This window comes from Leucoraja erinacea, chromosome 47 (genome assembly GCF_028641065.1).
Source record: "Leucoraja erinacea ecotype New England chromosome 47, Leri_hhj_1, whole genome shotgun sequence".
Lineage (NCBI taxonomy): Eukaryota > Metazoa > Chordata > Chondrichthyes > Rajiformes > Rajidae > Leucoraja > Leucoraja erinaceus.
In genome coordinates this window covers 135,303-158,183 of record NC_073423.1, presented here as the reverse complement: position 1 = coordinate 158,183, position 22,881 = coordinate 135,303, and the positions used below count along the sequence as shown (strand labels likewise).

Sequence of the window (22,881 nt, the reverse complement as noted above, 5' to 3'; positions counted from 1 at the left end):
GGAGAAAACCCACACTGGTCACAGGGAGAACATATAAATTCCGTACAGACAGCAACCTGGCTCAAGATCGAAACAGGGTTTCTGGCGCTGTAAGGCAGCAACTATACTGTAGTTTGTGTATTGGCTTTGCATTGACTGAAGTATCCAACTATTGCTTCCCACCAATTGGGTCTCATATAATTATGCATGTTTCTTGTCTTTCAGCCTCTCAAATGTCTCAGTTGACATCAGCTTCTGCCCTCGCTCCTTGCCAACCGGACCTTGGAGAATCTCCATCATCATTTGCAAAGGCATTGTTTGCAGGCAAGTGGGGTAAAATATGTAGCGCCTGAACTTCTTGAATTTTCATGATCTTTAATTAAAAATGCCAAAGATTGTTCATCTCATGTACCTGTGATAGAGAGTATATTTAATTTTACTCTCTGATCTGAAAAAAGGTTGAAATTGTGAGATCTGCAAACAAGATATTGTAGCAAATGGAACTGTAACGATGTAGCCCGTCTGGGGACCTTTTGATCCATTTTAGTCTTGTTGTTTCTCTGGGCACCCCTGCATTTCCCAGTGAGGTGGCATCGTGGAATAGCAGTAGATTTGGCGCCTGCATGCGTAAATATGCAAAATGAATTTCACTGTGCAGTTGCACATGTGACAAATAAATCACCATAGAAATATTGGTTATAGTGACTCTGGTTAGATCCTGACTGGGTCCTGTCTGCAAAGAGTTTTTACGCTCTCCCTGTGATCTCTTAGGTTTTCTCTGGTTGCTCTGGTTTCCTCCCACACTCCAGGTTTGTAGGTTAATTGGCTCTGCTGAAGTGTAAATTGTTCCTGGTGTGTAGGATAATCCTAGTGTATGGGATGATCGCTTGTCGGCACGGACTTGGTCCGCCGAAGGGCTTTTTTCCATGCTGTATATCTAAAGTAACACATTTCATTTATTTATTAGTTCGTAGTTCTTTAAACCGCGTCAAGAAAAGAGCGTTCATGTCGCTGTTCCACCAATCTTTCCATCACCAAGCACAAGAAGCGCAAGGCATCATTGTATGCAGATACCGAGAAGTGTGTTCAGCTCTGGCTGAACAATTTCTAATCTTGTGATGTGGACCAGATAAGGAGTTCCTAAACGGCAATTAATTTTATTTTGGGATTATTGTTTCCAAAGTTTGATGTGTTGCTCACTAAACTGCAGGCCTTAAGATTATGCATCTTAAAACTCCTGCCGTATCTTCACCGTTCCCTGTGACCTTCCCCTCTCTAACGTTGAGCAATCTACCCATACATTATGAGCTACCTGCCCATACATCAGTGATCACCCATACACTAGCACTGTCCTACACAATAAGGGACAATTTACAGATGATAATTAACCTAGACACCCACATGTCTCTGGGATGTTGGAGGAAACCAGAGCTTCTGGAAGGAACCCACTCGGGTCAAACTGAGAATGTGCAAACCCTGCACAGATGGCACCCGAGGTCAGAATTAGATCAGGTCTCTGGCGCTGTGAGGCTGAAGCTCTACTGCAATCTTTGGGGCAGTCTTCACCATCTGAAGAGGATTACTACATATTTGCAGACAATAGTGTCTTTCCATATGAACCCTGACACCTTGGGTGTATCCTGTCCAAATGGTTGATGATGCACCTTTTGAAGGCAACCAATCTTAACACCTGTTTGTTCCCTGCATACATTGAATCTGGTTGCTGATTCATTTCCTGCAACTTCCCTTGAGAAGGCGGGCATACCTATGGACGGGACTCCTCGCAACGCAGAAGGGGAGCAGTTTAAAAAAAAATACATTTTGTTCCAACTAGCTTCAGAGCTAGAGAAGAACTGATATTTGAAGATTTGTAGAGTTGCATAATTGGGTGAAGAGAAATTAATCATAGTTCACTTAAATCTGGCAGATTGAAAACCATGCCCTTGGTACTGACACGTTCAAATCATTTACAATGTAGTATTTTGTGGTATTTGGATGAGATACGATTCATTTCTCTTCACTTGATTACTGTAAATTCTTGTACAGGTCCACTACCAATTATTCGGTAACTGGTGGTTCAGTACCTCCTTTAATCCTGACAGGAATGAGTAGGTTAATCTATGATTTGTCGGCACTGGGTCTGTGCTCGCTGAAGTTTAGAAGATTGAGGGGGGAACCTCATTGAAACATACAGAATAGTGAAAGGCTTGGATAGAGTGGATGTGGAGATTCCACTAGTTTCCACTAGTGGGAGAGTCTAGGACTAGAGGTCATAGCCTCAGAATTAAAGGATGTTCTTTTAGGAAGGAGATGACGAGAAATGTCTTTAGTCAGAGGGTGGTGAATCTGTGGAATGCTTTGCCACAGTAGACTGTGGAGGTTCTTGATCAGTACAGGTGTCGGAGGTTATGGGGAGAAGGCAGGAGAATGCAGTTAGGGGGAAGGGATGGATCAGACATAATTGAATGGCCTAGTAGACGATGGGCCGAATGGCCTAATTCTACTCCTAACACGTAGGACCTAAAATTACAAGAACTCAATTGAAATCTCCCCACCCCCCCCAGAAGATGTGGAACGTAGGCCGGGGAGGAAGCCGATCTCGACCCATCAGGACTTCGACAGCTGATCGGCGGAATGAATTTGCTCCATGTGACTATGTCTGTGGAACTCTGGCCCGGCTAGAGCCGCCTGATCAGTTTCCACAGCTGGCTTCCATGGCTGACCTGGTGGACCAATTTCTCGGATGCCTAGGCAGACTGTTCTGGTACCGTTGCATGTGTCTCAGAGCCTGTGACCACCAGAAAAGCTCTGGAACCAAAGATGCCGAAAAAGGAAGCTAGAGGAGGAGCTTGAATGAGTTCAAGGGCATGGTTTTCAATCCACCTTCCCAAGAATAAAGAATTTGACTGGTGTGTGGACAGGAACTACAGATGCTCGTTTATACCTAAGATAGGCCCAAAGTGCTGGAATAATTCAGCCAGACAGCATCTCTGGACTTGTTATCACCTCATCCCTAGCCAACAATGGGCCATTAAGGCCTCCACCCTTAGCCATCTGTTGCTAGCCCTGCTTTGTTGCTAGCCGGGCAAGATGGCGGCGCTACCGAAGTTTGCAGCGACCTCTCCCAGTGAAAGTTCGGTGTTTTCGTGCGTTTTTGGAGCGAGTGGTGTGTATGAAGAGCGTGTGTCGGAGGAGTGTGTGTATGTGCGTAAGTACGAGCGGCAGGTTCTTTTAAAAATCGGCAACAAGGCTTCTTGTTGCAACATTACCTTACGGAGCGTCCTGGTGGAGCTGAGACTTCTGCGTCGCGCAGGCCCACGGAGGTGCGCAGGCCCATGGAGAGCCGCGGCTGCACCCGCACCCGCACCTGGAACAACGCTGGTGGGGAAACATCGCAAGCGGTGTAGTAGAGGGCAGAAGCGGGGGAAGCGCGCAGGAGCCTACGCTAGGCTAAACGCGAACCCTTACAAACCGGCAGTGCCTACAGTCATGTTGGCAAATGTCCGCTCCCTCGACAACAAGATGGACTACCTCAGAGCATGGAGAGCCTCCCAACGAAGCGTGAAGAACTGCTGTGTCTACGTCTTAAAGGAGACCTGGCTGAATCAGAACATCACAGACGCTGCGATCCAGTTGGAGGGACATGCTATCCAGAGCTGATAGAGTAGCTTCGCTAGCTGGTAAGGCAAGAGGAGGGGACTGGCTGTGTATGTGAACAGATCATGGTGCCGGGATGCTGTGGTGATTTCCACTTACTGCTCACCCCTCATGGAGCTAATGACTGTGAAATGCTGACCCTTCTACTTACCCAGGGAGCTAACGGCAGTCTTCATAACAGCCGTCCATGTACCACCGAGCGCGGACGTGAAGGATGCTATGACAGAGCTCTACAACAACATCAGTGAGCAGCAGAGGGAACATCCAGATGCTTTCTTTATGGCAGCTGGGGATTTCAACCAGGCAAGTCTTACATCTGTTCTGCCTAAATTCTACCAGCATGTGAACATTGCAACCAGGGGAAAGAGCAAACTAGATCTGGTGTACACCAACATTAAAGATGCATATAAAGCAGCCCCCCTCCCCCATATCGGCAACTCTGACCACCTAGTGGTTATGCTCACACCTGCATATAGACCCAGGGTGAAACAGGACAGGCCAACGGTCAAAGAAGTCAGAACATGGCCACAGGGAGCTACCGCAGCACTACAAGACTGTTTTGAAACCACACAGTGGGCCATTTTCAGAGAGGCAGCAACAGATGACAGTGGCATCAACCTCCAAGAATACACAGAATCCGTCATCGGATACATCAATAAATGCATTGATGATGTAACGGTGGTAAAAACCGTCAGGAGGCGTGCCAATCAGAAACCTTGGCTAACTGGGGAAGTGTGTTCCCTACTGAGAATCCGGAATGCTGCATTCAAATCTGGGGACAACGCAGCATACAAACTGGCAAGGAGTAACCTATCCCGGGGGATCAGGGAAGCGAAGAGGCTGTATGGACAAAAACTTAATAGCCACTTCGCAAATGACAAAGACACACGTCGCTTGTGGCAGGGATTTCATACCATCACTGACTACAAGCCCCCCCCGCTGCGGATATGCCAAAACGACCCCTCTCTACCAGATGAACTGAACAAGTTCTACGCACGGTTTGAGGTTAAAAACAGCACCCAGACACGTGCACTACTGCCATCTCCCAGTGACCAGTTGCTCGGGCTGTCCGCAGCCGGAGTTATAAAGGCCTTTGCCAGCATCAACCCACGCAAAGCTGCAGGGCCAGACAACATTCCTGGATGCGTTTTAAGAGACTGCGCCGAGCAACTGAAAGATGTCTTCACAGACATTTTTAACATCTCACTCAGCCAGGCAGTAGTGCCCAACTGTCTTAAGAGTGCCACCATCGTCCCTGTCCCGCAAGAAACCAAACCCAGCCTGCCATAATGACTTTCGACCAGTGGCTATAACACCCATAGTAATGAAGTGTTTTGAGCGACTGGTTATGCAGCACATCAAAAATAGTCTACCTGCCGACCTAGACCCACTGCAGTTCGCCTACAGAGCCAACCGATCCACAGAGGACGCAGTCTCAACAACACTGAACCTCATACTGTCACACCTTGATCGGAAAAATACTTTCATAGACTTTAGCTCTGCTTTTAACACAATCATTCCGCAGCAGCTGGTGGAGAAGTTGGAGCTATTGGGGGTTGATGCTGGCACATGTAACTGGGTCCTGAACTTTCTATCGTAACAGCAGCAGACAGTCAGGGTGGGCAGTAGGACATCAAAAACCATAGCCGTGAGCACTGGCTCGCCCCAAGGCTGTGTCCTAAGCCCCCTGCTGTTTAGTCTGCTTACACACGACTGCACTGCTAGACTCAACAACAACTTCATCAACAAGTTCGCTGATGACACAACAGTGGTGGGTCTCATCAGTGACAATGATGAGTCGGCGTACAGGATGGAGGTGGAGCTGCTCACAGGATGGTGCAAATCCCACAACCTCATTCTCAACGTGGGAAAAACTAAGGAGATGGTGGTTGACTTCAGGAGGGCAGGAAAACAACACCACACACCTCTGCACATCGATGGAACTGATGTGGAAAGGGTCAGCAGCGTGAAGTTCCTAGGACTCCCACCTGTCAGATGACCTGACGTCCACGACCAACACCACAGCACTGGTCAAGAGAGCCCAGCAGCGACTACACCCTCTCCGAAGACTACGTAAAGCAGGCCTCCCCACTACACACCTACGGACTTTTTATAGGGGGACAATCGAGAGCACATTAACCTATGGCATCACTTCCTGGTTCGGGAGCTGCAAGGCGTACGAACGGCACCAACTAGACAGGATGGTGAAGACCGCCAGCAGGATTATTGGTGCTCCACTCCCTTTCCTGCTGGACATATACAGGAAGAGATGTATCAGCAGAGCCATCTCTATCATCAAAGACCCCTACCACCCATCGCATCACATATTCTCCATCCTGCCATCTAGGAAGAGGTACAGGAGCATTAGCTGCAAAACCAGCAGGATGCTCCTCAGCTTCTTCCCGCAGGCTATAAGACTGATAAACGGACTTTGCCCCCTGCCAAAGTATTGCGCACCAACCACCAACCTGGACACACGGCAGCAGAGCCACTGTCGTGCCGCTGCTGATTGGAACGCCTGTTGATGTTTAGTAGAGAGTAGAGTGTTAATTTGTTCATGATATATGTATTTTTATTTCTATTTATTTTTTACTGCACACTGAATGGACACTGGTTGAGCAACGTTTTTTTGTTTCCTCTGGGTATGTGAGTACTCGGGTAAATGACAATAAAAATATACAATACAATACAATTTGTTACCTCCAGTTCCTTCCCCTTCTACTTTCAGTGTGAAGCCACCCTTCCTTATTCTCCAGAGATGCTGCCTAACCAGCATCTCCAGCACTTTGTGTCTACAGGGGATTAAAGTCGGGTTAAATGCATTGTCACCAGATGGGCGACATTTTTAAATTCAGTCAAACACGTGGGGTACTATAAGAGAGGAACAAGCACAAGTGGGTGTAGCAAATAGCAGAACATGGGTATGAAGAACTGGCAACGCAAGCAGACAGTGATAAAGAGGGCATATGGTATGTTTGCCTTAATCGATCGGGGAATTGAGTATAGAAGTCTTTGATTGTTTTCCCTGGAATGTCGGATGCTGAGGGCAGACCTGATAGGACCGAATAAAATTACGGGAGGCATAGTCGGTACCTTTTTTCCAGGGTTGAAATTTTCTGGACTAGAGGACAGAGTTGTAAGGTGAGATGGTCAACATTTAAAGGAGATGTGTGGGGCAGATTTTATTTTACACAGTGGGTGATGGATGCCTGGAAAGCACTGCCAGGGGTGATGTTAGAGGCAGATACGCTAATGACATTCAAGAGGCTTTGAGATTGTCGCATGTATTTGCAGGGAATGGAGCAAAATGGATCACATGCAGGCAGAGGCGATTTGTTTAACTTGCCATGTTCGACACAGACATTGTGGACCAAAGAGCCTGTTCATCTCCTGCACTGTTGTGTTCAAAACTATTTATGGTGGTTGTTCACTAGATGAATAACAAACTACACCACCCTGTAATGCATTAATTCTATTTTGCTTGATTTCCTTTGGTGTTAACTATCATTTTGTTAGTGTCAATGTTTTTAATTTTACAAATCCTATTGTATTTTTACGACTTACTTCATATTTATAGTGCATGTAAGAATTAAGTTATTTGTTACAGATGAGTACGAAATTGATTCTGGAGGTGCATCTTCCGGAGGTGCATCAATAAATAAAACCTTGGGCAAATATGGTCACGAAAGCAAGGATCCACTTTCAGCAGAAGCTCATGAAGGGCAAACAGGTCACCATTCCAGCCAAGAGTTTTTTACACGCGGAATGCATTTGGTGAAATCATCACAGGTTGAAAACGGCAAAACTTTACCGCGACGAGTGAGGAAGTCTATTTCTAAAATGAAATCTCCGTTTCCGACGAGGCAGAGTGTCAAAGCTGCACTCCATTGTGTTGAAGAGTCAGTCAGCTCATGCAGTAAGGAAGCGATCCAAAGTTATTCTGAGGGAAGTGTGGAAGCTTTGAACAGTGCAGCAGTAGACCTAAGACTTTGTAATGCGCAAAGCAACAAGATCGTACAGTTACCTCTCCCAGTGAAGTCAGCAGCCTCCGAAAAGGATCACAATCTCACGCAAACCAAATTTTCATCTAATGAATGTGACAAAAATGATGCTTCACCTCTGATATCAAATCTTTCTAGAAGAACTAAGAATCAATTGAGCTTAAAGAAAAATAAAAAGTTATGGCAGGACGATTTTATGGGTTTTAAATCACCGAGAAATAATCCATTGGAAGCGTGCGACTGCTCTGACAAAAATGACGCGTGCCCCATCAAAGAGGACCTGCTGGCGTACGAGGACTTCTTTTCTCCAGTTAACCTGAATTGCAAAAACAATCCAAGATGTACATTGGGCATGCTTCCACCGAAATCGCCGAGTCTTCCCGATATTTTTGGGAGTGGTAAGCAGAAGAGAAAATTGCAAGAAATTAATCCACAAAATTCTGCAGATAGAACTAAAAAGGCAAGAAGTGCGACAAACGTCAGTGTTGAAGAGCAATCTGATGCTCGTTTTTATGGCCAACATGTGAATGCAGCTGCACTGACTGGTGAAAATGTTGCTCTTCAGCCAGATGCCACTAAAGCTCTAAAGAAAAGGAAATCTCACGTAAAAAACCCATTTCAATATTTTCTTGACGAATCGGGGGCACTGACAAACGACGTGCCTGAGAGAAAAGAGCCAGGCCAACATCATGAGATGAAAAGGCTGGATTTGCTTCTGAAACACAACAGTGACTTAAAACCACCAACATTACGCCATGAAACCCAAGCCTTTTCTGTGATTTCCTTGCGACCCTGCGATGAGACGAAAGCGAATGAGAAAGACGTGCAGTGCCTTCAAGAGGACAATATGGCCAAGGACATCTTAAAATTGCAAAGCATTGACAGTGATTTGGATGGCGACCCTCATAGTGGACTCAACCAAAGTATGTGATCAGGTTTGATTCTACTTCTTAAAGCAATAAAGATTATCCTTTATCACATTACGGGTTAAATCTGTTAACCAAGTGGGGGTGATTATTTAATATGGACAATGTCAATCTTATCATGTGGGTACCTGGGGGGGGGGAAAGGGGGGGAAGAGAGAGTATTTTTATATATAGTGTTAGAATCTGAAGCAAATAAAAAAACTGCCGGATGAACTCAGTGTGGAGAGAAATGAACAGGTGACTATATGGGTCAGGGTCCTTTTCTTGGACTGAGAGATTAGCAGGGAGATGGCCAGTGTAAAGAGCCGAGGATGAGGAGTGGGGCAAGAGCTGGCAAGCAATTAGGTGTCTCCACTCTTCCTTTGTTATCTGAATCCATAGTATGGAACCCTTTCCCATAATTTACAGCCCTATTCCCAATCCAAATTCCAGCCTCGGTAGCTACTTCCACCCTTCCCGCACTTACCTGACACTGTGTTATCTGAGTCAACCCCCTCCTTGCTTAGATCCACCTTACTGTATTTAGATATACTTCAAAATGTACGTTATTTTGTAAAAATCTAACTACTATGTACTAACTTCAAGAAAATGAAAACATTTTGTTCATTCTAAAGTTAACTAACCTTTTAATGACTTTGTTGTGACTGCTTTTTGTGGGAAAGCATTTGAATATTTGGTTGCAACACGGAGGTACACAGTTTCAGCTGATCTTCTCGATGGGTATCCGTCATTTGTGACCTTAATTTGGGTTAGGTAGGAGAATGGAGAATGGAGATTTGCAGCAATAAGTGGTTGAAAAGCAAGAAAGCATTTTTCGTGCGGGGAGGATTATTTAGTTGAATCTTCTTTTACTCTTTGGTATTTTAAATACGTTCATTTTAAGATTAAAATTAAAATAATAAAAGACGAATAAAAACATATTAATAAAAATAGAAGGATTTGTTCTACAAAATTTGGATTAATTCAAAAGCCCGCACTTAATGGCCTAGAAGGCCGCAGGTTCCCCGCCCCTGGCCTGGGGCTAGAAAAGTATGTGACCTTTTTATTTTGGTCCTAGAATTTTAAAAAGAGTTGCCATTCACTATTTTAAGTGTTTTATATTTAGAGACGTCTTTAGTAGTGAGATGATTTGAGGAATTCTCAGCAGGTATCCAAAATTGAAAATGTCTTTCAGATGAAGAAAACAATTGAAAATTAGCTCATGATGCCCTCGTGCAACTCTACAGAGCTTGGCATGTTTATGTTATGGGAGCAGCTTTAGGCAATCCGACCCATCAAATCTACTCTGCCATTAAGTCCTGGCTGATCAATCTTTCCCTCTAAACCCCATGTTCCTGCCCTCTCCCCATAATCCCTTGATAAGCTTGATAGTGTATTTAATCCGACGTACTTAGGGGTGGCAGTATTGAAATTTCCTCTGTTCGTACTTCAACCATAGTTGTTTTCACCTTTTTTCTGTTGAGAACTCTTGATTTTTTCAGTGCTCTTTTGTTGACGTTGATTAATTCTGTTTAGGGATTCCACAACACTATATGCTAACAATGTGATTAACTTGACTGCTATTCTGACGTCTGAATCATTGTTCTGGAGACGCATTTAAAAATTCCATTGCGGCATTTGAGAAAACTGAATGCCAAGTAAATGAATAAGATAGAATTTAAAAATTAGCAGCAGTAAAGATGAACATTAAGCCACTGTTAAGTTGTAAAAACCATTCTCGTTCGCTAATGTCCTTTAGAGAATTAAATTTGGCGGTAAACCAGCATCTGCAGTTCCTTGTGTTCACATGAGATTTGCTATGCTTGTTCCATCTAGCCTGTTTATAACTCCAGATCTACCATTGCATTTGATATTTAACTGTCTCTGAAAAGGTCAAGCAAGCTAATCAGTGCAGGAGTAATTAAGGATAGATTTGCCTGTCCTGTTACCATCGTATGAATTTGACAATAAATATAATACATTTAGTGAAAAACATAAAAAGGAACTGCAAATGCTGGTTTACAAAAAATAACACAAAGTTCTGGAGTAACTCAACAGAGTCAGGCAACATCTCTGTAGAACACGACCTATCCATGTTCTCCAGGCTTGCTGCCTGACCTGCTGAGTTACTCGGGTAAAACGTAGCTTTTCTTGAAAGGCCAGCCCAGTGAAATGCAAACCACTTGGCCTGGTGCTAAACTAAGCACTTCCAGCAGAGGTCCCTGTGAAGCATTTGGGTGTGTCGTCGCCTCTATGGTTCAACACTCTTTCTTTCTACATCGGAGACCAAGATACGGTGCTTTCATATTTGAAATGTGGCTTCCGATTTGTTTTGTATTTGTTAAAACTTTCATGCCAGTTTGAATTATTTTTAAAAACTGATTAAATGTTATCACGGCAGCCAGAGTTTTGGTTTTATTTGCTCGTTATTGTGGTGTAATAGCATTAAATTTCAATTGTACCTTTCACCCATAATTTGCCATGCAGGAAGGAACTACAGATGCTGGTTTACACCAAAGATAGACGTAAAAAAACTGGAGTAACTCAGTGGGGCATCTCTGCCTGACCTACTGAGTTACTCCAGTATTTTGTCTAAGCATCTATTGCTCCTTGTTCTTCCTCTCGGGTGCTTCCATCCACATCATCGGCTATGTTCTACACTCTTCCTTCATGCCTTGCACAGGAAGTAGAGACTCAACTTTTATAGTTGGAGAGGGGGAATGTTTTTAAAATTTTGTAAACATGGGAAGTGGAACGAGTAGGAAGAATATATCCAATATAAATTAGTCAATTGATAACTTTTGATATGGGAACAATTGCTCTTTGCGGCAGCAAAACAGCTCCCGAAATGTAAAATTTGAATGTGAATTTTGAATTGGAGAATTGCATGGTGATGAAAGTGAATGTACAAACAACCAAAAAAAACATGATTTTAACAGATTTTTGTCATGGGGTACATCATATTTGTATTACTTTTAGAGTCATAGTGTGATATAGTGTTGAAACAGGCCCTTCAGCCCAACTTGCCCACACCGGCCAACATGTCCCAGCTAAACTAGTCCCACCTGCCTGCATTGGTCCATATCCCTCCAAACTGTACTACCTGTCTAACTGTTTGTTAAATGTTGGGATAGTCCCTGCCTCTACTACCTCCTCTGGCAGCTTATTCCATACGCCTACCACCCTCTGTGTAAAAAAGTTATCCCTCAGATTCCTATTAAATCTTAGTAGGGAATAAAATATATTTCTTCACAACAACTTAATACAATGATGCCACAAATGGCGCGTTGGACTATTCAGTTTAAAAATGATGTAAAAACACTTGATTAAATTTTGTTTAGTAAATGATCCCTTTCAAAATCGCATTCCAAAACCTGAGATCTGCCAAGATAATACAGGTGTACAGGCACATGGATGTGGAAGGTTAAGAGGGATATGCCATACAAGCAAATGGATAGGGCATCTTGATCGACATGAACAAGTTGGGCCGAGGGACCTGTTTACCTTCTGGATGACTAGGTGGCATTGCGTTACATATCTTGAATGAAATAATGTTGACTTTGTAACTGATTATCAGCCCTGCAGGGAATTCATGATCATGAGAATCAAGTTTTGACATTAAAATAATGGTCCTTGGACTATATAATTTTTCAGAGCGCACACAGGGCTCTCACTTAACTTTTTTCCCCTCTGTTGCCAGCCGGGCAACCTTGGCAGCTTTTTAGGTTACCAAATGACAGTTTAGGTGGTCATTTAAGGTGGCTTGCATGACGCATGCGATAATGTGCTCGGACGAAGTGCGTAGTTACCAGTGGAATTATGCTCAATGAAGCATTCACATGTTATTTCTGCTTCAAATAAAGTCACAAACTAAACATATTCACCAATCAAGACATGATATAAACCACAATGACATGCAGCAAAATTATAATACAGTATCTCAACTCTTTACACATTACAATTAATGCAATTTTTATTATTTCTTTCCAAACAAAAATGTGGTTGGATTATTCAGCGTATGATCAACCTGTGTCAATAAATCCTGGACCATGATAATATATATGCTCAACCATGCACACTACAGATTGATGCAAGCATATTTTCTGTGAAGGACCGAAAATTATCATGACATGGCCGTAGCATGGGTCGTTATTGCTATTGATAAGGAAACACTCGCTTCCCACATAATTTATCCACAACAAAATATACAGGTTGCAAGGAATTTTCTAAAGGCATTTTATGATAATAGCTGACTATACCCATGTGACAGGTTAAACATTCCACTAACTATCAAGAGATGGCCAAAGGACCTAAATGCAGCAAATGTTATTTTGGTAATATATTTAAAGGTGTCAAGACGCCACATTACCGGACATTCAGATTAGATGGATGTGTTGTGAACAGCAATGAAGATACCCAGTTTGCAGGCAACAAATTAAAAAAAAATTGTTGATAACCGCTTTTCCCATCATTCCTACTTCAGAATTAACGTTAAAATTTCAACTGAAATATCACCTGACCAAATTTGTGATGTACATGACTGAATGTAGAAGTAAAACCTGGATAAATCCAACGTATAGTTGTGAGTGTTGCTCATTAAATAACTACAGTACTGATACTCCATATTAAGAGCATTGATTTGCCGTTAAAATGAATTAATAACATTGGGAATTAAAACATTTGATTGTGTTCCGTTATCAAACATAGTCAATGTTCGCTCTGGACATTTCCAGCACAATATGGTCGGGAGGGCGTGTGTGTGAATCAGTGCAGGGGGGGGGGGGGGGGGGGTGGGGGCGTTGTGAAGGCAATCAGTGCAGAATGGATGGATTGAGGCAGGGGAATAGTGTGTGTGTTTGGTTGGAGTAGGTAAAATTGTGAGGGGAGAGCGTGGGGATGACAGTGGGGTTGAATGGGGGTAATCTGTGCAGAATGCATGGGGGGGAACAGTGCAGGATGGATTGGGGGACCAATGTAGGATTGATGGGGAGAGGCAGGAGAATCAATGCGAGGTGGATAGGGAGATCAGTGCACGATGAACAGATGGGGAGGGGGGGGGAGCACACGGGATGTCAGTGAGAACTGAATAGACGCAGGAATGGGGATCAGTGCAGGATGGAGAGGCGGGGTCTCAGGATAAGGGGGGTGGAGGGGGGCGTACGAGAGAGAGAGAGGGGGAGAGGGGATGGGGCAGAGGAGGTGGGAAGGAAGGTCAGCGCTCATCGGACAACACCGGCTGCCTTGGCTGTGACCAGGCACGGAAATCGCTATCAAAATATGGAGGGGACAGAATATCTTGGCGGCCACACGCACACACACACATACGCGCACACATGTGCGCACGAACGAACGCACACACACGCGCACACACACACACACGCCCTCCTGGGATTAATAAAGTTCTATCGTATAGTATCGTGTGTGTGTGTAGGAAAGAACTGCAGATGCTGGTTTAAACTGAAGATAGACACAAAAAGCTGGAGTAACTCAACAGGTCAGACAGAATCTCTGGGCAAAAGGAAAATATACCGTTTTGGGTTAGGTCTGAAAAATGTTCCTGCACACCTTTGGAATGTGGAAGGAAACAAGAGCTCCCGGAGAAAACCCATGCGATCAAAGGGAAAAGGAGCAAACTCCGTACAGAAGGCACCCATATTCAGGATCAATTCCGGGTCTCTGGCAATTTTAGGCAGCAACTACATGGCCAATGTACTGCCCCATAGTCTTGAACTGAATTAAAACATACAGTAGATGTAAAGGGGGACATAGGATCACTTAGAGATTTAAGACTGAAAATGGATAGTTTCTTTTTTTTTAAGTAACCAAAGTTATCAATGTATAATTTGTTGTGCGTTGGAAAATAAAATTTAGTGTCACAGCTGGTGGACTTGCTGCCTCACACGCCAGGGATTTGTGTTCGATCCTGTCCTCGGGCACTATGTGATGAATTTGCACATTCTCCCTGCAAGCATGTAGATTTCCTCCCACATCCCAAAGATGCATTGGCTTTGTAGGTTAACTTGTCTCTGTATCAGAATCAGAATCAGAATCAGAATCAATTTATTTGTCATTTGGACCCCTGGAGGTCCAAACGAAATGCCGTTTCTGCAGCCATACATAACACACAAATAGACCCCAGACACAACATAATTACATTTAACATAAACATCCATCACATAACTGTGATGGAGGCCAAATAAACATATCTCTCCACTGCACTCTCTCCCCCCCCCCGATGTCAGAGTCAAAGTCATAGCCCCCGGCTGGCGATGGCGATTGTCCCGCGGCCATTAAAGCCACGCCGGGTGGTGCGAGGTCGCACACCGGGTCTTGGTGTTGGTGCCCCCGGTTTGCGCTCGCAGAGTCCGCGGCCATTCCAAGCCGCGCGGGGCGGTGATGGTCAGGCCCCGCTCCAGGAGCTCTTCGACCCAGCAACTCGGGCGGGAGAAGTCGCCGCCGCAGAAGCCCCGAAAAGCGGTCTCCCCCCAGGGAGCCGTGGGCTCCCCGGCGCCGTCGTCCACAGACCTGCAGCAGCAGCCTCCGACTCTCCGGCAGCAGCAGCAGCAGCAACAGCACCAGCAGCAGCAGCGCTCCTCCACCGCTCCGGACCCGGCCAGCTCCGCGACGGTGAGGTGAGTCGACACCCGAGTCCCCGGTCGCTTCCTGTTGGAGGCCGCTCCTCGTTACGGCCTCAACGACGACTGAGACCCGACGAGAAAAGGTCGGGTCTCAGTGCAGGGAGAGATTCAAAGATGAGTTTGGAGGAAGTCCCACCCCACCCCCACCCCCCCACACACACACCCCAACATAAAATAACAAAAACTACACAGAAACACAGAGCAAAAAATAATAAAAATGCGGACAGGCTGCAGAGGCTGCTGCTGGCCAGAGCCGCGCCGCCTACCGGAAGATTGCTGTAAAATTGCCCCTAATGTGTAGGGAGTGGGTGAGGGAAGTGGGATAACAGAACTTGTGTGAATGGGGAGACAAAAATGCTGGACAAACTCTGCAGGTGAGGCAGCATCTATGGAGCGAAGGAATTAGGCGACGTTTTGGGTCGAGACCCTTCTTCAAACTGATGTGAGGGTGCAGGGGGTGGGAAGAAGAAAGGAAGAGGCGGAGACAGTGGGCTGAGGGAGAGCTGGGAAGCGGAGGAGAAAGCAGGGACTACCTGTAATTAGAGGTCAATTTTCATACCGCTGGGGTGTAAACTTCCCAAGCAAAATATGAGATGCTGCTCCTCCAATTTATGGTGGGCCTCACTGGCCATGGACGAGGCCCAGGACAGAAAAGTCAGATTCGGAATGGGAGGGGGAGTTAAAGTGCTGAGTCACCGGGAGATCAGGTTGGTTATTGCGAACTGAGTGGAGGTATTGGGCAAAGCGATTGCCAAGCCTATGCTTGGTCGCACCGATGTAGAGCAGCTGACACCTAGAGCAGAGGAGGTTGGAGGAAGTGCACGTGAACCTCTGCCGTACCTGGAAAGATGGCTTGGGTCCTTGAATGCAGTCAAGGGGGGAGGTAAAGCGACAAGTGTAGCATTTCTTGCAGTTGCAAGGGAAAGTGCCAGGAGAGGGGGTGGTTTGGGTGGGAAGGGACGAATTGATCAGGGAGTTACAGAGGGAGCAGTCTCTGCAGAAAGCCGACGGGAGGAGATGGGAAGATGTGGCCAGTGGTGGGATCCCATTGGTAGACAAAAAAGCTGGAGAAAATCAGCGGGTGAGGCAGCATCTATGGAGCGAAGGAATAGGCGACGTTTCGGGTCGAGACCCTTCTTCAGAATGATGTCGGGGGGGTCGGGAAAAAGAAAGGAAGAGGCGGAGATAGTAGGCTGTGGGAGAGCTGGGAATGGGAGGGTAAGGAGGGAGAAAGCAGGGACTACCTGAAATTGGAGAAGCCAATGTTCATACCGCTGGGGTGTAAACTACCCAAGCAAAATATGAGGTGCTGTTCCTCCAATTTGCGGTGGGCCTCTGGCCATGGAGGAGACCCAGGACAAAAAGGTCGGATTCGAAATGGGAAGGGGAGTTGAAGTGCTGAGCCACCGGGAGATCAGGTTGGTTATTGCTATCTGAGTGTAGGTGTTGTGCGAAGCGATCGCCAAGCCTGCACTTGGTCTCACTGAGGTTGATCATACGCTGAATAATCCAGCCAGAATTTTGTTTGGAAGTAGAAAGAAATAATAGAAATTGCATTCATTGCAATGTGTAAAAGGAGATGAGATACTGTATTGTAATTTTGCTGCATGCCATTGTGGTATATATCATGTCTTGATTGGGGAATATGTTTAGTTTGTGACTTTATTTGAAGCAGAAATGCTTCATGAATGCTTGATTGCCCATAATTCTGACTGGTAACTACGCACTTCGTCCGAGCACATTATTGCACGTGCCATGCAAGCTGTCTTAAATGGCCACCTAAACTGTCATTTGGCAACCTAAAAAGCTGCCTAGGTTGCCTGACTGGCAACAGGGGAAAAAAGTTAAGCGAGAGCCCTGAGTAGGTGATTTTTCGGATCAAGACCCTTCAGACTGAGAGTCAGGCCAGTTTCCCTTTCCCCTCCCTGACTCTCAGTGTGAAGAAGGGTCTTGACCTGAAATGTCACATATCCTTTTCTCCAGAAATGCTGCCTGACCCACTGAATTACTCCAGCATTTTGTGTCTATCTTTGGTATAAAAAGCAGCATCTGCAGTTCTTTGTTTCTAAAATTGTTTCTCTAAGCTGTGCAGTGTTCAAGGCATTGTTGGTCCCTTCTATCAATGACGTGTATTAAGATACCTCCCCATGTAGACTTCTAGACCTAAAGCAAATCTTAATCCATTTTCCCTCCAATGGAGATTTAGCCAGGTCGACATCTCCAAACTTTAACAGTTTCATTCCCATTGCTACACGAGAGGATTATTGTTATTTTTGAATAAACAAATGTTATCATTAAAAAAAATTCAATTTTGCCCAAGTGCAAATTTCAACCAGTTTGAAGTTTAGAGATAGAGTGCAGAAACAGGCCCTTCGGCCCACTGGGTCCGCGCCGACCAGCGATCCCTGCACATTAACACCATCCTACGCCCACTAGGGACAATTTTTTACATTTACCAAATCAATTCACCTACAATCCTGTACGTCTTTGGAGTGTGGGAGGAAACCGAAGATCTCGGAGAAAACCCATGCAGGTCACAATAGAACGTACAAACCCCGTACAGACAGCACCCGTGGTCAGGATCGAACCAGGGTCTTCGCCGCTGTATTCGCTGTAAGGCAGCAACTCTACCGCTGCGCCACCGTGACTGCCATTAGATTTGTGTTTAATCAGGTTGTAATAAGAAACCTTTTCTTCCAAGGCAGTCCCTCAAGATTGAGGATGAATTGTTTACATGAAGAGAAAAACAAATTAATTGAAGGAGCAAATACAACCAAAAATTGCATAAGGAAGAATGTGAAGGTAAGTGCAACTTGTTAATGACTATTACACACAGTTCTTTGAGCTTAGATTATGTCACAAGCAGTTTTCAGTTGAGTTTTGATTTTCAGTGGAGGAGACCTAGCTTACAGCAGCATACAATACCTTCTGTTGGTCAAGAATCCCCCCCGCCCCCCAATAAGCAAATTATGTCTTGCCCTAATCTTTATTGAATTGTTAGATGAGTATACCCATCATCTTTGGAGATGCTGCCTGACCCGCTGAGTAACTGCAGCACTTTGTGTCCTTGTAGACTTCTTCAGGTTTACCTTAAAATATCCTTCGAGGTAGGTATAATAGTGAACTGAACGCAAACTGGGACCAAGTAGAAGACGTTTGGGTGGTGGGATCAAAGCAAAGCAACTTAAGATGATGGCTCATGCGTTGGCATTAGGGAGGTCGTCTCATCTATCTATATCTATTATACCTATAAAAGTCTCATCTCGTGTATGTGTGTGCGTGTATGTTTTGTATCTTCCTCAAAATGCTACGCGTTAGCGCTTAAATATTTACATATTCCAACTCACATTTTTCCTGTCCCCACCGTACTTGGGTTCACTTAAGATGAACTTAAGATATCATCCTATATTTCAAAAGTTATTGATGATTAAAGTTTTTTAAAAAAAAGGCAAAAACCGCTTCTCACAGAGAGCCTTTTTCTAGCAGCTTCCAGTGATAATGTCACAATGCCACCTCACAGCTGTCCAATTGACATCACAATGGGACGTTGCCAACGGTAACTGGAGCTTCTCACAGAGAGCCTTTTTCCAGCAGCTTCCAGTGATTATGTCATAATGCCACAATGACATCACAATTCGACGTTGCCAACGGTAACCGAAGCATCTCACAGAGAGCCTTTTTCTAGGAGCTTCCAGAAGGGGCTGCTCCTCAAGTTCTGGTTGCATTTTAGTCCCACAATCCTGGTGTTTAGACACAAGGCAGGGAGTGGGGAGGGCTGATTGGGGTGGGGGGGGGGGGGTTTTCGCGTGTCCAGGCAGCGGGCGGTCTATGGTCACACCAGAGTCGGCTGCATGCCCCTCTTTCGAGCCTACGTCAGTGCTCGCGTGCCCCTGGAGAGGGAACACTGGGCCTTCCGTGGAAGCTGGTCGACATGGGGAGAGGAGATTGCTGCGCACTGTCATCGAGGGAGAGGGAGAGAGAGGGAGAGACAAGATACACCACCTTACTCACCGTTGTTCCTTTTACATTCCTATAACATTTCCTTCAGATTTGAGGTTATATTTCACAAGTTATTGATATTTAAACATTTAAAAAAGCCCACTTTGCGAAGAATAACTGTGACTCTGCTGTGAGTTTTCTGGCAGCTTCCAGCTATGAGGTCCCATTGGCATCTCACAGTTCTCCGATCACAATGGGATCTCATTTACATACGCTGCCATGAACTTTCCCCAACCCAACAATGATATCACAATGGGATCTCAGCTTCCACCAGGGTAGGGAAAAGGAGAGGGAGGGAGACGCCCATACTAATCAAGAACAAATCAATGTCCGCTTTGAAAATGAATGAATACGTTTACTGGCCAAATACGCAATGACGTGGCCTCCACAGCCATGTGTGACAATGAATCCCTCAGATTTGCCTACCTCTGGCTAAATAAATTCCTCCTCATTCCATTCTAACGTCCTTTTATTCTGAGGCTATGCCCTCTGCTCCCAGACTCTCCCACTACTGGAAGCATTGTCTCTTCATCTACTCTTCATCTAGGCTCTTCATTATTTTGTAGATTTCAATGAGATTCCCTGCCTCCCCCATTGGAATTGGGATGGTAGTTGGCTGGAAGAAGAGGCAAAAAATATTCTTTGGGATATACTTCTGTCTACCTGTGAAGATGCACATAGTCTTTTTATTTGGGGGAAGCTGCACTGGAGAGTCAAAATATATTGAGTTACTTGTACATTTTCTCTTTAAAAGACATACCTTCATTTGTGATGAAGGATCAGTGGCGCTGCGGTAGAGTTGCTTCCTTACAGCACCAAAGACCAGGGTTCCATCCTGACTAAGTTGCTGTCTGTACGGAGTTTGTATGTTCCCCCTGTGACTACATGGGCTTTCTCCGGGTGCTCTGGTTTCCTCACACATTCCAAATGAATTCTCATTCCAATGACGTGCAGGTTTGTAGGTTAATTGGCTTCCTTGAATTGTCCACAGTGAGTTGGGTAGAACCAGTGTAAGGTCGGCGTGGACTCGGTGGGCCGAAGGGCCTGTTTCCATGATACATCTCTAAACTAGACTAAATCTGTTCAGATAGAGCATTGCATGCACTAACACACCTTTCCCTTGAGAATTCATTTGACAAGCTAATTCTTTGATTTTCTTTTAATGATGAGTTGCACTTTAGTCATTTCAGCCTGTCTTGAAATTTACCTAATCTAAACTTACCATGGTCTTGTATATTCCCATGTATCTTCTAGATAGACACAAAATGTAACTCAGCGAGACAGGCAACATCTATGGAGAGAAGGAATAGGTAACATTTTGGGTCGAGACCCTTTTTCAGACTGATGTCATGGGTGAGGGAGATACATAGATAAGGAAGTGTAAGGTGTGAATGCAGGACAGAGGGGTTGGAGTTCAAGGAAAATGTACAATAGATCAATGTGAGCTGGGGGAAGGTAACAACAAAGCAAACAGACAAAATGTAGTTGGAGACAGTCTGACTGGTCGGAGAATTGGGGAGGGATGGAAAGCAATGGTTACTTGAAATTAGAGATGTCAAAGTTCATACCGCTGGTGTGTAAGCTGCCCAAGCAAAATATGAGGTGCTGTTTTGCCAATTTACACTGGGCCTCACTCTGACACTGAGGAGGCCCAGGTCGGTGTGGGAATGGAAGGGGGAGTTAGTTTTTAGCAACTGGGAGATCAGGTAGGTTTAGGTGTACTGATTAGAGGTGTTCAGCAAAACGATCGTCGGGCCTGTGCTTGGTCTCGTCGGTATATAGGAGTCCACACCTGGAACAGCGGATACAGTAGATGAGGTTGGAGGAAGTGCAAGTGAACCTCTGCCTCGCCCGAAAAAACTAGGCGGGGTCCTTGGACGGAGTGGAGGGGGTAGGTATAGGTGAGAATGTACAAACTTTGTACTGACTGCAAATTAGCCAGGATCAAACCTGGGTGTCTGGTGCCGTTAGGCAGTGACTCTACTGTTGCACCATTTTGCCACCCATGTATCCCTACTTGTTTAGTTCCTGCTTGTATCCTTTGACAACCTTCCTCACTATCCTCAATTCCACCAATTTTTATGTCGCCTACAAACTTCCTCATCAATGCACCTGTTTTTTGTTTTTTTTTGTCCAAGCAAATAATGAGCAAGCCATGAAGATTGATTTTGATGGAATAATGTCAGATATGAGAGGGTTAAGACTTGAAATATGCAGCAATTTATAATAAAAATGTAGTATAAATAAACTGCAGATTCTGGTTTATATCAAAAATCGACACAAAATGTTGGAGTAACTCAGCAGGTCAGGCAGCATTTTGGAGAAAATAGGTGATGTTTTGGGTTGGGACTTCTTCAGACTTTTATATATGATTCAGCAATTTAAGATGTTCAGCAATTTATGATACCGTAATAACTTTTATTGTGTGAAACTTTGACCAAAATCAGCACTTCTATTTCTTTCAAAATCCATGTGGTTCAGCATGATTATGGGTTGATAATTGTATTTTATTTCTTAGCCAACAAGAACTCTTGTCATGACAAGCATGCCTTCTGAGTAAGTACTAAGCTATATTTGAATTAAAATTAAAAATTTGATATTCAAAAGTAATATTGTGTGCAATTTATTGTGTGCAGTTCAGGTTGCTCCATTACAGGAATAATGTGGAGGCTTTGGAGAGGATCCAGAGGAACTAGAATGCTGCCTAGATTAAGGGTATTAGCTGTAAGGTGATGGAGAACAAACTATGGTTGTTTTCTCTGGAGCCTGTGAGGCTGAAGGAAGAACTGGTAGAAGTATATAAAATTATAGAGATATAGATATTCAGTCCCTTTTTTCCATGATGGAAAGGTCAAAGACCAGAGGGCCTAGCTTTGTGAGAGGGCCAAAGTTTAAAGGAGATATGTTTAGAGATACAGCGTAGACAGGCTCTTCGGCCCAGCGATTCCTCTCTGACCAACAATTACCTGTACACTAGTTCTATCCTGCACACTATGGACAATTTACCAAAGCCAATTAACTTACAAACCTACACATCTTTGGGATGTGGGAGGAAACCGGGGCACCTGGAGAAAACCCACGCGATCACAGGGAGAATGTACAAACTCCATACAGACAGCACCCACAATCAGGATTGAACCCGTGTCTCTGGCACTTTAAGTGCAGTCTACAGTTGCACCATGAAAGATTTCAGAGGGACCTGAGGTGCAACCCTTTCCAACTCAAATACCACCAATATTTAGTATCATCTGCAAACTTATTAATCATGCCACCTACGTTCTCATCCGCATTGTCATAGTTAGTCATATAGCACGGAAACAGGATTTTCAGCCCAACTTGTCCTTGCCGACCAAGATGCCCCAACCACGATAGTCCCACCTGCCCACATGTGGCCCATATCCCTTAAAACTTTTCCTATCATTCCTAAGATACAAACTTCTGGAGTAACTCAGTGAGTCATGCGGCATCTCTGGAGAATATGGATAGGTAACGTTTCGTGTTAGGGCCCTTCGTCGTCTATCTTTGGTATAAAACAGCATCAGTATGTCTTTGTTTTTATATCTGTTTCTATATTCTGCACTGTTCTCTTCAGAGTTGTTCTCTAATGACAGTTTAGTCTCAAGTAAGATATCGGGAATGTGTTGATAATATCTGGCTTCAATGTCAAATTATTTGTGAAAAAGAGCAACTTTGTTTGGTATT

At 44.7% G+C, this 22,881-nt stretch overlaps 1 protein-coding gene across 4 annotated transcripts in view; it reads left to right on the top strand.

Moving 5' to 3' along the window:
- The window catches only part of LOC129715025 (microcephalin-like), an 83,800-nt gene that overhangs the window by 39,717 nt on the left and 21,202 nt on the right, over positions 1 to 22,881 (top strand). For 3 of the 4 annotated variants that reach the window (XR_008726434.1, XM_055664847.1, XM_055664848.1), the window contains 4 exons: positions 205 to 303; positions 7,244 to 8,560; positions 17,882 to 17,982; positions 21,698 to 21,735. Coding sequence is in view for 3 of the 4 variants with exons in the window: in XM_055664847.1 (XP_055520822.1) it covers positions 205 to 303; positions 7,244 to 8,560; positions 17,882 to 17,982; positions 21,698 to 21,735 (1,555 nt within the window). In the remaining variant the exon portion in view is untranslated. Of the gene's footprint in view, positions 1 to 204; positions 308 to 7,243; positions 8,561 to 17,881; positions 17,983 to 21,697; positions 21,736 to 22,881 lie in introns of all 4 variants that reach the window. The other variant, XM_055664849.1, reaches the window with a different exon arrangement.